This window comes from Thunnus maccoyii, chromosome 1, assembly GCF_910596095.1.
Source record: "Thunnus maccoyii chromosome 1, fThuMac1.1, whole genome shotgun sequence".
Classification (NCBI taxonomy): domain Eukaryota; kingdom Metazoa; phylum Chordata; class Actinopteri; order Scombriformes; family Scombridae; genus Thunnus; species Thunnus maccoyii.
Genome location: NC_056533.1, coordinates 16,480,075 through 16,492,644, shown reverse-complemented (window position 1 = coordinate 16,492,644; position 12,570 = coordinate 16,480,075). Strand labels below are relative to the sequence as shown.

Sequence of the window (12,570 nt, the reverse complement as noted above, 5' to 3'; positions counted from 1 at the left end):
AAAAAAAACTTAAATACGGTCACAATGTTGAATAATCAGTAAATGAATCAGGGTTGAGAGTGTGCACTTATGAGGAGACAGTAACATGTTGAGGAAACTGTCATTATTGAAGAGCTTGGCTGAATGTTTCTTCTAGTAGAGAGGCTATCATGTTTTGGTCCACCTGTGGAGATAACATGTTTTCATCAATCCAGGACATTTTAAAGACACTGATTTATTAGATAGAAGAGAAATAGCTCACACAGTCACACATACAGTAGGTCACATACACCAGACAAGGCATGAAACAGCTTTATGTATCCATTAAGAGGATTAAGTCATTAAGACAAAAGTCTACATATACTCTCGCCCACAGTGAGATGAAATGATTATACAACATTAGTGTGGGTAGGTGCGCATGCCTAGTGAGTGGGCACTAGAGTACATATGTAACAGTAAATGTGCATAAGCCTCTTTGAGAGAAAGGTGTGTACGTGCTGGAGGCTGTGTAGGAGAGTCGGGACTCACCTCACCTTTTAAAATCACTTGAGCTTTCACACAGTTTGGTAAAGAAAAAGCATGCTTATCTACAGAATTATCCACACACACACACACACACACATCTGTTTTTGCTTGCAGCACACATGTGCAGACAATGCGCGCACACACACACACACACTCACACATAAACACACAGACAAAGTCAATGTGAGTCTATTAGACACAAACACTCACCTCACTGATTAAGCCCAGTTGAACTAACTCTCCGGCCAGCTCTTGAACATTCTCATCTGAAACAAACACCAGCGATTACTAACAGTAATTCATGGACATGTAACATCACCTTCACATTAGCTTTTTCAGTTACTCACTACTACAACAGCTGAAGAAGAACATGCTAAGGGTAAACACCACATTCAGGAAATATTGTCCAGATGCTGATTTAAATTCCACCTTTGACACAAAAAACATTGAATAGTAGCCAATGCAGCTACTCTTGCATATCTGAACCCATCTTGTTGTGTGGCAGTGTATTGTAAATATTCCTGTAGACATTTAGCAAACATTCTGCAAACATATTTCCAATAAAAAACAATAGCGAGAGAGAGTTCAGACGTGCACCTAACTGCCAAAAACTAAAAAAAGCCCAACATGTTTCAACCAGCAGGGTTAAGATCAATGCACAATCTGTCAAAACATGTTGGCTTCTTAAATATTCCTCTTTAGTCTTGCTATTAAAGGCTTAGTGACTTAATGGACAGTCCTTCCTCTTCCACTTTCATACCCCTTCCTCTTTTTTATTTATTTATTTATTTTTTTTACTTTTCTTACTTTAAGTGCCCAGAATTCTCCTTCTGGGAACATATTTTCCACTTACACTTTTCAAATGTTGTATTGAAAACCTCATTTACTATCACATCAAAGGTGTATCCTCATTTTTCCTATAGAAAGTGTTAAACCAATCTAAAACATTACAGTAAATTTGAGGTAAGACTTCTTGTAAGAGTCACTATTTTGCATTGACATTCAATAATGATACAGGCAAGACTTTCTCTTAGCCAGAGACAGACACTGCTCCAACAACAGTAGTGTCAATAACTTTTTGTTAAATAAAATAACTCTTCTCTGACTGTGCTATCCCTCTGGCTCTTTACATTGCACACAAGAAGTGTAAGAAACCACAACCTTTGGAAAAAATTTGGGGCACGTTGAGGGAAAGTGAGAACACTAAAAAAGTGAACTTCAAGTATAACACAAAGGCATCGACAGAAGCCTGAATATAATATAAACAAGGTTGCTCAAAAAAGGAAACATAAGGAATGCTGGATGTTACAGTCAATCACTTGACTAAAATACTGAGAAAATACATTCAAAACAAACAGACTCAGAATTTCTAGTATTAAATGTTCCAGAGCTTTAAATGCCAACTTTTTCCTGAAAAATTTTAACTGTGTGTTCAAACAGAACGCAAAGCGAATATTTTGGCATAAACCCAAAAAAACCTCTTCCTTTCTGTCTTTAACCTGTTTTTTAAATAAATGGATAGTATTTAATGCCGGTGTTTTTAAAAATGTTATTTTAGTTACCGTCCCAAATGAGGACATTCTTTGCTTGTGCTAGTCAGAGTAATTGTCATGGTCTACTGATTTTTAATAACCTGGCTGTCAATTTACAACTGTACCAGGAATGTGGCTGGGACAAGACAAACAAGTGAAGGAGATGGAGCGTCCAACAACTTTGACATTCAGAGAGTACAAAAACATCAGCAGCCCACAGCTATAGTATCAGTCAAAAGTTTGAACACACCTTCCCATTCCCTTGAATGAGAAAGGAGATTTGTTACTGGAGCGGAGAAAGAAGCTCCCCCCCGCTTTGTGGTCCAATCTAAAATCATCTGACAAACTTACAGTCAGGTCTTACTTTGGAGGAAAAAACATGCTCCACATTTGCGAATGCATTGATGTATGGTGTGGGAGGGAAAGGCAGTGAGGGTGAAATTTAAGTGGTTTAATTAGCTAATGACCCTTCACAGTGTGCCTTTGGACTTTGGCATGTTGATAAGGAAGGCTTGCAGAATATCCCCTTATATCAGCAAGACGGACAGTTTATAGGGTGTGTCTATGAAACTGATTGGTGCATGTGTGTCTGCATGGATATGAAGTTACAGTATGTGTGTCCACGGAATAAGGATTTGTGCGTGTGCAACAGAACACATTCAACATGAGAAACACTGGGAGAAAAAGAGCAGAAGAGATAAAATAGAGAGTCCAAGTCAGAAAATGAAGTGTGTGTGTGTGTGTGAATGAGAGACATGAGAGATGAAAGCCTGGGAAGAGATGGTCAGCTCGACACAAGAGGTGACAGCTGTCTGCTGCAGCCTTTCACAGGCCCGGCATTCCCTGCACGCCTACAGCATTATACATGCCTACCATACCTGTGTGTGCATGTGCACTCTGGATCATACTGCCTACATTATTCTGACCATTGCAACTGTTGTGTTGTGTGTTCTTTTCTCATTTGCCTTCCTTAGTATGTCCTCTATTGCAAATAAATAAATTCAAAAAGTCAGAAATTCTGAATTTGTAAAGGAGAATCATTGCTGTTTTCCAAGAGAACGTTTTAAACAGATTTCATGCTGGGAGTTTTAAAAGCCACCAAGTTATTTAAGAAAACAATTCCAAGATGCAATCCAAATAAATTTGTCCAAAATAGAGGTGCAGGGTTTTCATGGCACAGGAGCGTCAGTCAGTCTCTGCCTAAAATAGTTGCATACTGTATATTGTGACGCCATCTGAGTTTCAGGCTCTCGCTGGAATCTCACTCTCGCTTTCGTGCATGCCTCAGTGCGCACATACGGAGAAGTAATGCATATTAAAACTATGTGTGTGGTATAATCCGAGAGTAAAGTGGAGTTAGCTATGCAGTAAATCATACAGACATAACCTTATCATTTATCATCACCTCTAGTCAAATGTAATTCTACCATTAACCCTAAACCAAAGTTGTAAAACTAAACCGTCCAGATGGCCAGAATGACCACACTTCATAAAAACCCTCCCACTCTGGAGGTCTTAAAGTCTAACATGTTTTCACATGGGTAGAAAACAAAATACTCATGCAAACACACATGCGTAACCCACATGTCTTTACCTCACCAATCATATTATGGAACTACTGCATGCTTTCTGATATGACTTTTTTAAACACATGCAGAAGTTCTTGAGTGGGGACATAAGTAAGTGACACACACATAAACACACATGCCAGGAAGACTCTAATCCTCTCAAGTTCCCTCAGTATCACCTACACACACACCTTCAATGAAATCAGATGATCATTCAATTGTATGAGCAACTGTAATTTATTATATATGTAATATATTGTAATTTTAAAAATATTCTCTTTCTTAACACCCAATAACGCACCCAAAGCGCAACTTCCTGGCTGACTGCTGCTGTACTGAAACTCAACTGTGAACTGAATGTGTGAGTGTGTGATCTTACGAGGTAACATGTCACAGCTTAGATGTCTATTCAGTTTGTCCTCCAGCTTCAGCAGCAATGTTAGCTAAAAGGAGAGAAACAGACCAATTTTAATTGTTTGAGATCATTTTACTTTTGTGTGGCTAGCAGACAACAAATGGCTGGTTGGACCACTAACATGTTGTTGGTCAGTGAGATCTACAAGCTGCAGAGGAAATTACATGACTTACATGATATCTTGCTCCCTCCTCAACAGTTTCAACATTACACTGCATATGAATGACCTGCAGGAGAAATATGGAAACCTAAATATGAACGGTTCTCAAATAGTGCAATACTTACGAACAATACTTTTCACTAATCCAGCAAATGCATGGTATATATCTTGACTCAATATATGATTATGACAATTAACAAAGATTACCAATAGGATGATTATGAAATGTCACCATTATATCGTTATCTTGTAAAATGCAGTATAATCTATCATACACACCCTCCGTGTCTCCAGCTCTGCAGGTTCAGGGGTGGGGGATTTGACCAAGGGAATGACAACGGGAGATTTAACAGTCTCCTGTTGAGGCTGCTGAGGACAAGGGAGCCCGAATGCTGTCATGGGATAAATACCATTCCTGATCCAGGGAGGAAAGAAAGGTGGAGAAAACATGGGAGACAGAAATAAGGAATGAAAGAGAGAGGAGATATTCACTCAAAATAATATTAAAAACTTTGCATCAGGATTCCTTTATGTGTTTCTAAATCTGGGTCCACTTGTGCCCGATGTAAGTCTCGGGTCATGATTTAAATCACTCACAGAGTATACTGTATGGTCCACACATTGACAAATAACACTGAGTGGATTATAGCAGAAACTCTACGATAACTTCTGAGTTACAGTAAAGTTAATGACAGAAATGTGAGGTGGCACAAGAACTTGATGAACTGGCTGCAGATCAGAGAGGCCAACAAGCATGTCAAGAAAAATCAGGGCACCATATTTAAATTTCATATTAGAAGATATGTGAGGGGAAACACACAAAACAGAAAGTCCACTACTGCCCCCATGTGGCAGGATACTGTTGCATCTTTGAGGTGTCATTTGAGTGTATTTGGTAAGAACTGGACTTGCTCAGACCAATGCTGTACACATTACTTTGCTACTTACCTAACATCCTCCAGGAATTTATCAAGCTCCAATGCAGGAAACTGTGAAAGCCTAAAGAGAAATGACGAAAAAAGGACCACACAATGTGAAATGTGTTATTTCCTACATACTCAGAAAATCATTTAGGATGAATTACAATAGATGATTCGACATATACAAGCTTATATATATATATATACACAGTACAGAAATTAAGGCACATAACACCTAATAATATTAGGATCTATGACAACTTTTTATGCTGTTACTGTTTCTAACTCATGATTGCTAATTTGTAGATATTATGATAATAATTAGTATTGCTTCCAACTACAATCATTATTTCTTATGTATCTGACAATGACGATGCAGAATCCCATTGGATCCTTATGGCTTACTTGAGCTGAACGTTGTCTTTCTTGTCAGCAATGATCAGGTTGGGGTCCAGGTTTTTGGTAATCTCCTCCAGGGCATTCTCAGGGATCATGTCTGGATAATTACAAATCATAAATCATAACTTAGATAAAAAACAACTTCCATCCAACATCCAGATGGTCAGGAGATTTTTTTATTCTATATTTTGTGTCAAATGAGACATCAAATGAGACTGCACTGTGTTGGACAATGTTTTTCTGAATTTGGTCTACCCACAAAATTGTCACTGGGTAATTTAGCATATGTGTGTTAAGGACTCACGTTGGTGGCTGACAATACAATGTGCAGCCAGCAGTTTTAGCAGCGGTACTTCAAATAGAGCCTGGTTAAACAGCAGCTCTCGGGCTGTAGGCCTTGTATTAGGGTCACACTCCAGGCACTTCTGGATTAACTTCTACAAAAACAAAGTTTTGGGTCACACACTTCTGGACAAACATCTGGTATCCACACATAGTGCTTTCAAATAAACATTATGACACATTAATATACACACACAAAGCTTAATCTGATGTGATCTTTTAAGATAATCATTCTCTCTTTGTCTTACTTTTTGCAGTGGGTCCTCCAGCAACTGTATGGCGATGCTGATCGAGTCCTCAGAAACATAAGACGACTCTCCATTTCCTTGGATCTCCAAAAGTGCCATCTGAAACACCCAAACATACATGTAAACATATCGCTTTGTGACGGGGCTTGGACCCTTCTATTATGTGTTATGGATTGCATCTCACCTCTAAGGCACACATGCCAAATGAGTAGATGTCTGCAGCTGTGGTGACGTCCACAACAGCTACAATGAAAGAAAGAATAAAAAAATAATGTATAGATATTATGTCATAACTTTGTCATTATTTAATACCTATATCAAGTTAATGACAAACAAATATGCCACTTTAACAACACAGACTGATCAAGACACTCTCTCTGAGGCTCTCTGAGGCCGTACTTCACATGTTCACAATGACAATGCCAACATGCTGATGTTTAGCAGGTAATGTTCACCGTGTTTACTCTTAGTTTAGCGTGTTAGCATGCTAACATTTGGTAATTAGCACTAAACAAAAATTACAACTGAGGCTGATGGGAATTTCAATAGTTCTGCAGAAATGTAGTAAGTATTAAAATAAAACATTTAATATATTTAAAATAAAATTAGAGGCTAGACGAAGGACTGAGGATCACTAAAGCTAGTACAGTTCATCCTGAAGGGGACATGAATGTCTGTACCACATTTCATTGCAAACCATCCAATAGTTGTCAAAAAATTTCACTCTGAACCACAAATGTCAACCTGCTGCTGGCCACCATCATCTGGGGAATCATGAATCTCTGTACAAAATTTTGTATCAATTCACCCAGGAGATGTTGAGATATTTGAAAGAATAATTTAAAACTATGACCTGGTGGTGGTGCAAGTATTTTAACCACATGGTGACACTAGAGGTAAAATCAAGGGATCAACAAAGTCAGCAGTCAGTAACATTTAACACTGTTGCATCGAAAAATATGAGAAATTGTTGAATGAAAAGAGGGGCTTTGTAGAAAAACATGTTTATATTTCTCAAACTAAGGTATTGAAAAAATTATAATTTGGATATCATTAATGAACTGTCACTGTCATGAAAAACTATAATCAAATTATACCTTCCATAATTATATTTTGCTATGTCAATATATGATGATAATATTGTGAGAAATCATATTTTTAACGATTAAAATAAAGACAGTTCCCACTAATACTGAAATCAGTCATATTTTATAACATCTTTTTTGAAATATCTGTATCACCTGGTTTACTCTGGAGGTCAGAAACAGTGTTAATATCTAAACTACAAATTCTTATTTTTGTCATCTCTACCTCCATATTCTGGGGCAAAGAAGTGCAAGTTCTTCTGTTCCTCATAACACGTCTTCACATGGTTGTTAATGGTGTCTGGAGCAACTGCAGATGAGACAGGAGAGAATACACAGACCGGGGGGAGAGCAGAGTAAGAAGTAAGTATGAAACAAGACAGAGGAGAAGAAAGGAATGAAAGAAAATGTCAAGACACAGGAAAAGAAGTTGGGAGATTAATATTATCTTAACCTGGTGTAAACTATAGAGGAGGGAGTTTGGGAGGTGGAGAAGCTTTTGTAGCTGCACATGAGTTTTTGCAGCAGTACACATGCTGTATACACAACAGTGGTTTTATTAACATATTACACACCACTTTGGTTTACATTAAATACAATGTGCGGGATTATTTTGATAATAAAGAAAAGCGATACTGCCACCAGATTTGTCACACAAGAAGGCTTGACTGTTCAGTTAGAATACAGAGGAAACCGCTTACAGTGATCACGGTTACAGTGATCAACCACTAATATGGATCAAAAAGCTTGGGACAGAATCATCTGGTGCTGCGTGCACATTGAAATCATGACGGGAAAAATAAAGTCATTTTCTCTCTCTGATTAGTTTGACCTGAACAGACATGATCACTATAAGCAGTTTCCACTGTACTAGATAAGACTGCTACTAATTACACGCTAAATTGGTACCACGAAGTCATGAGATTTACTATTCAATTATATGAAATCTCCAATTTTTAAATCCTTAACTGAGCATCATTTGACTCCATCAACAGTACTCCAGCTGCACTATAGAACACACTGGTGTGAAACTGGTGTAATTCTATACCTGATCCGATCTTGATGAGCCCATTGTGCTGGATGAAGATTGTGTCACAGGTCAGGTTGCCATGGATGATGGGAGGGTGACACGAGTGGAGATAACTGCACGACAGCAAAAAACATTCACAAATACATACAAACTACATAAGATAGGGACTGGATTGTTTCCAGATGTGTGCATTTTTCTGTGAGTGACCATAATGATGTCTGAAAAGGGGAGACCAACCTGAGAGCTGACAGGATCTGTGTGCACCATCTCTTCCAAGCCTGTAGGACCATACACCTTATCAGAGTGCTTACTAGCTGAGTGACTCTGACTTGCATCATGTGATTTAACTTTGCTCAAAGCTGGTGCACAGCATATCTGCAAATCCTTCCCCTTTTTTTGACAACAGCCAAATGCCAAAAAATGTGTTTACTAGATCGTTAAAAGTGCTCCTTGCTCTGTGAAGTCTCTCTAATCCCTGTTGTGATTAAGGAGCTGTGACTTTCCACAGGATACAGTACGCAGGCAATTTACAAAATAACAAGTTTTTCAAATATCATTATTCTATTACCTTAAATTTACATACAGTCAGTTATTACCTTTTCATTCATGGTCTTGTGATTCTTCTTTGTCTTCTTCAGAAACTGCTTCAAGCTTCCTGATGACATATATTCAGTAATGAAAATGACCTGATGGAGAGGAAGACATTAGGGGACAACTAGTTTACTACTAACATTTGTTTCATTTTATAATTTTCAAAAATGATGTTATTACTTATGAAAACAGACAAAAGATTCAATAACAAGTTTATGTCTCCAATTTTACAGCTACCAGAGAATGTTTTCTAGATCTGAGACTCACCCTGGCGCGGTTCTCCTTCGTGTCCGTCCAGTACTTGTGGAACTTGACAATATTTGCATGTTCCAAATGGATCAGGTTATCAAATACAGCCTTCACTTTCTCCTGAACATATGACAAAATAAAATGTAATTAAGTATATCACAATTATATAAAATGAATATAAATATATTTTGCTTTTGCTCTGAGTCTGACTGAAAGTAATATTGAAAGAACTATGCATCCACATATAGTATTTCTGTTTCTGTTCTCAGTAGTTTTGGACAGAAACCAAAGATCCAACCTTAGTTTCATTCAGTAAGTGAGATTACACAGTTCCGGAAATGATGTGACATTAGTGAACTGTGCACAGTTTTTCACAGAAATAAACCTGCCGATCTATAACTGCTTCATAATGAGGGCACAAACTGAGATATTTTATATACTTTCCACAAAAGGTGGAAATGTTTTCCTTTGATGTAACTTGATACTTATATATATTTAAATATGCTCATTAAGTGATAACAACAATACGTCACTGACATCCCAATATATATCCTCAATATTGTGTATACTTTAAAGTTTAACATGATGGATCTGTGAGGCAGTAAAACAGTAGAATTTCACTGGTGTTGCTTTTTCCTCATTGCAAACCTTGAGCTGTGTCATTCATCATAACTTGTTTGTGTGCGTGTGCTTCAGGGAAAGAAAGCAAATGTGTTACCCAATCTATCTTTGTCATTTTTATCTTGTATATTTACAGGAACTGTGGTTCTATGGTGGTTTTAGTGTGTCTTAACACAGAAGCACATAATGATCACTAAAAATAAGCCAGCAGTGTTCTTTTTCCCTTTTTTGTGTTTTGATATAAAATTTTCAGCAGACTTTGGATTAACTAACAGAGAAAAATATATTTTGTTTAGCTCAGTCCATATTCAGTGAACTGCACAATTACATCTCATGTCACTACTCTAACAATCCCAAATGCAACAGTTTTATTCTTTCTCTGTAACACTGGGCCTCACCTGCAGCAGCTTGAAGTTTCTCCTCTCTGAGAACATGACTTCATTCCACACTACCTCTACCCCTTCCTCTGTGTCCATGGCCAAGTACGCAGCATCTATCCCTGGCACATTACGCTGAGTTACCTACAGCAAAGGGGAACAGAGAAATGGATTATGACATAAGATGATATCACAGTGGAAAAATAAATAAAATACAGGACATACAGTTGAGAAATAAAAGAATAAACAGAAAACCTCTAATACACATACAGTAGGGTCCAAAAGTCTGAGACCACTTTCCCATTCACTTCCAGACCTACTACATATTATTACAGAACAGTGATGGCCCTTGCTTTACAAAAAGACACCATCTTATAAAGGAATCAAGTGACCATCTACTGAAACCAATGTATCAGGGGGAATTCCTTTTTTTTTTGCCAATACTGAAGTCAATTGATGGGTTAAAACACTGGCCAGCTTGAGTACAGTGTTACTTATTAAGTGCCTGTGACCAAAGACAATGAAAAGGGTGTGGTTAGAGCTGGTGAAACTGACAAAATCAAATATGACTCATTACCTTAATACTGATAAGTAACAGTGTTTTGTGTATGACGTCTTATAATTTCATACAGTGTGTACTCTGAACTGGAAGAAGATTATATGATCTGTGGGAAAACAAGTGAGCATGACAGGCCAGCAGGTAAATTGTTCATTAAAAACAGAAAAGTTATAAGTCCAGAACATTTATTTGATTGATTTTGTGTCACTTAACGGTATTTAACACTAGGAACAGACTATATTCGTTTGTAATCCCAGATCAAATCTAGTCTCATATCAATACAAACGTTCGCAGACCTAGAGTTTGCATAATCATGAAACTGGAATAATGGTTAATCCAGTCTTAACAAAAAACGACACCTCTGTTGAGCACATATAAGCTTTGTGCATATAAACCAGATCCATTGAGGCAATCAGCTTATTTTCATGACACTAGTATACACACTCAATAGTTAAAAGTCAAATTGCCAATTCGACTTGGACTGGTGCAGAGAATGAATGAATACCTCTATATATATATACCATCTTTTTCTACTGATGATATCCAAACATCCCTCCCAGTACGCCTTCTTACCTCCTCTCTACGCTTCTGCCAGCGGCCGCAGGGACTCTCCTCTAGGATTTCTGACTCGTCTTCACTCTCGTCCTCATCCTCTGTGGCTGTAGTGGCAGGGGGCTGTATGGAGGACACAGGTGGAGAAACAGATGCTCCACCTTGTACCTGCTGAGTACTACTAGATATGTCTGCTGCTGTGGCCTCTACCACATTTCCCTCTTCAGCTGAAGCTCCTTTCCCCTCTGCCTCTGCCATCATGACACAACTTGAATGGTAGACCTCCTCCTCTCTGCTCCTGGTACTGAGCTGTGACAAGTGATGGGAAGCCTCTTTCTTGCCGTCTCCTCTCTCTCTGTTTGAGCTGGTTACACATCCATCTTCTCCTCAGGCCTGGCTTTCAACAAGTTAGAGCCTGGGGATGGAGAACTGTATACAAATGACACATGTTTTGGGTTAGAGAGAGGAAGTCAGAAGGGCACTGTTAATCACCATTCACTGCACTCCTTCGCTGTGTCAACTGTACACACAACCTTAGCATTACAAGTGTCATATTTTGATAGTCGCTCTTCCCCACCTAGTTAACTTGTGAGAAACCGACGAACTTATGGTAGCTCAGAGGCAGAGAAACAGCAGTCAGACAAACTATGTAGCTAGCTATTAAAGCTCTTGCTAACGTTAACGTCCAACGTCAGCTCTGTCTCCCACTCATTTGCTAACTTTCACGGCTAACAAGCTAATGAAAGATAAACAAATAGTTAGCTAGCATAAAGTTAGGAGCAATACACAAAACACATTACCGTATAACAGAAAAATAACGCCGCGTAAGTGGCCTTGGGGTACATACTGGTGAAAAACCTGTAAAAAAAGACGCTATGAAACAAAAAGGCTAGTTCGTCATAAAATATGTTGTTGGGTTTAGTCTCTTTTCTCTTGGCAGGGGTGGGAGGGTCGGGGATGTACTCGAGCAGTGCTTGTTTGCGCAAAGAAAACGCAGTGGTGTCTTAAATATTATTAAATAGTGACATTACATTTGCCCCCTAAGTAGAATATGATTTTTAAAAGATGTATTGGCTAATGTAGCAGTATAGCTCTGTATATATCCATGGTAGGTTATGGACTAGCGTTAGTTGGTAAACCACCGTTCAGTGTGTTTATTTTAACGCACAGCGCAGTTAAAACATCCGTGTTAAAACTCCTTCAGCTGCAAGTAAAATCAGTTATAACTAATACAGACTAGCATTAATTCAATATTTACAGCCACGTACATATTGTTAGATATGTGTTGTGTCGTTTTCGCGCAACACAAAGAACTGTGGAAAAAAAAAAGAAATTATATTTTTGCTCTTTTGTTGTTATCATAACTATCGTCTCGATTTTCAAAAGCGCACTCGCATGAGGTTCTTACGGAAGCCGAG

The 12,570-nt window shown here is 38.2% G+C and overlaps 1 protein-coding gene across 3 annotated transcripts; it reads right to left on the bottom strand.

The window, feature by feature from the left end:
• Window positions 1–12,547, bottom strand: LOC121899526 (nuclear receptor-binding protein-like). Of its 3 annotated transcripts, none has more exons than XM_042415430.1 (18): window positions 12,421–12,547; window positions 11,174–11,581; window positions 10,063–10,185; window positions 9,062–9,163; window positions 8,800–8,889; window positions 8,441–8,481; window positions 8,222–8,316; window positions 7,400–7,483; window positions 6,273–6,331; window positions 6,089–6,187; window positions 5,803–5,935; window positions 5,505–5,595; window positions 5,128–5,178; window positions 4,459–4,594; window positions 4,193–4,246; window positions 3,984–4,047; window positions 715–770; window positions 1–163 (listed from the first exon to the last, which is right to left on the bottom strand). In XM_042415430.1, the coding sequence occupies exons 2-18, from the start codon at window positions 11,411–11,413 to the stop codon at window positions 104–106; spliced, it is 1,578 nt and encodes a 525-aa protein (XP_042271364.1). In that variant the 5' UTR covers window positions 11,414–11,581; window positions 12,421–12,547; the 3' UTR covers window positions 1–103. The 3 variants fall into 3 exon arrangements, with proteins under 3 accessions (XP_042271364.1, XP_042271347.1, XP_042271355.1); XM_042415413.1 differs by lacking the exon at window positions 12,421–12,547 and adding an exon at window positions 11,953–12,394; XM_042415421.1 differs by lacking the exon at window positions 12,421–12,547 and adding an exon at window positions 11,730–11,849.
• Between the last annotated feature and the right edge of the window lie 23 nt (window positions 12,548–12,570).

Bases quoted from the DNA above. Each gene is read 5' to 3' on its own strand.
- LOC121899526 (XM_042415430.1), bottom strand. From the start codon at position 11,413: ATGATGGCAGAGGCAGAGGGGAAAGGAGCTTCAGCTGAAGAGGGAAAT. The intron at 6,332-7,399 runs GTAGAGATGACA...CTTTCATTGTAG, and splicing joins CTTTGCCCCAGAATATGGAG to CTGTTGTGGACGTCACCACA. The intron at 5,179-5,504 runs GTAAGCCATAAG...ATTTCTCTTTAG, and splicing joins AAAGACAACGTTCAGCTCAA to GCTTTCACAGTTTCCTGCAT.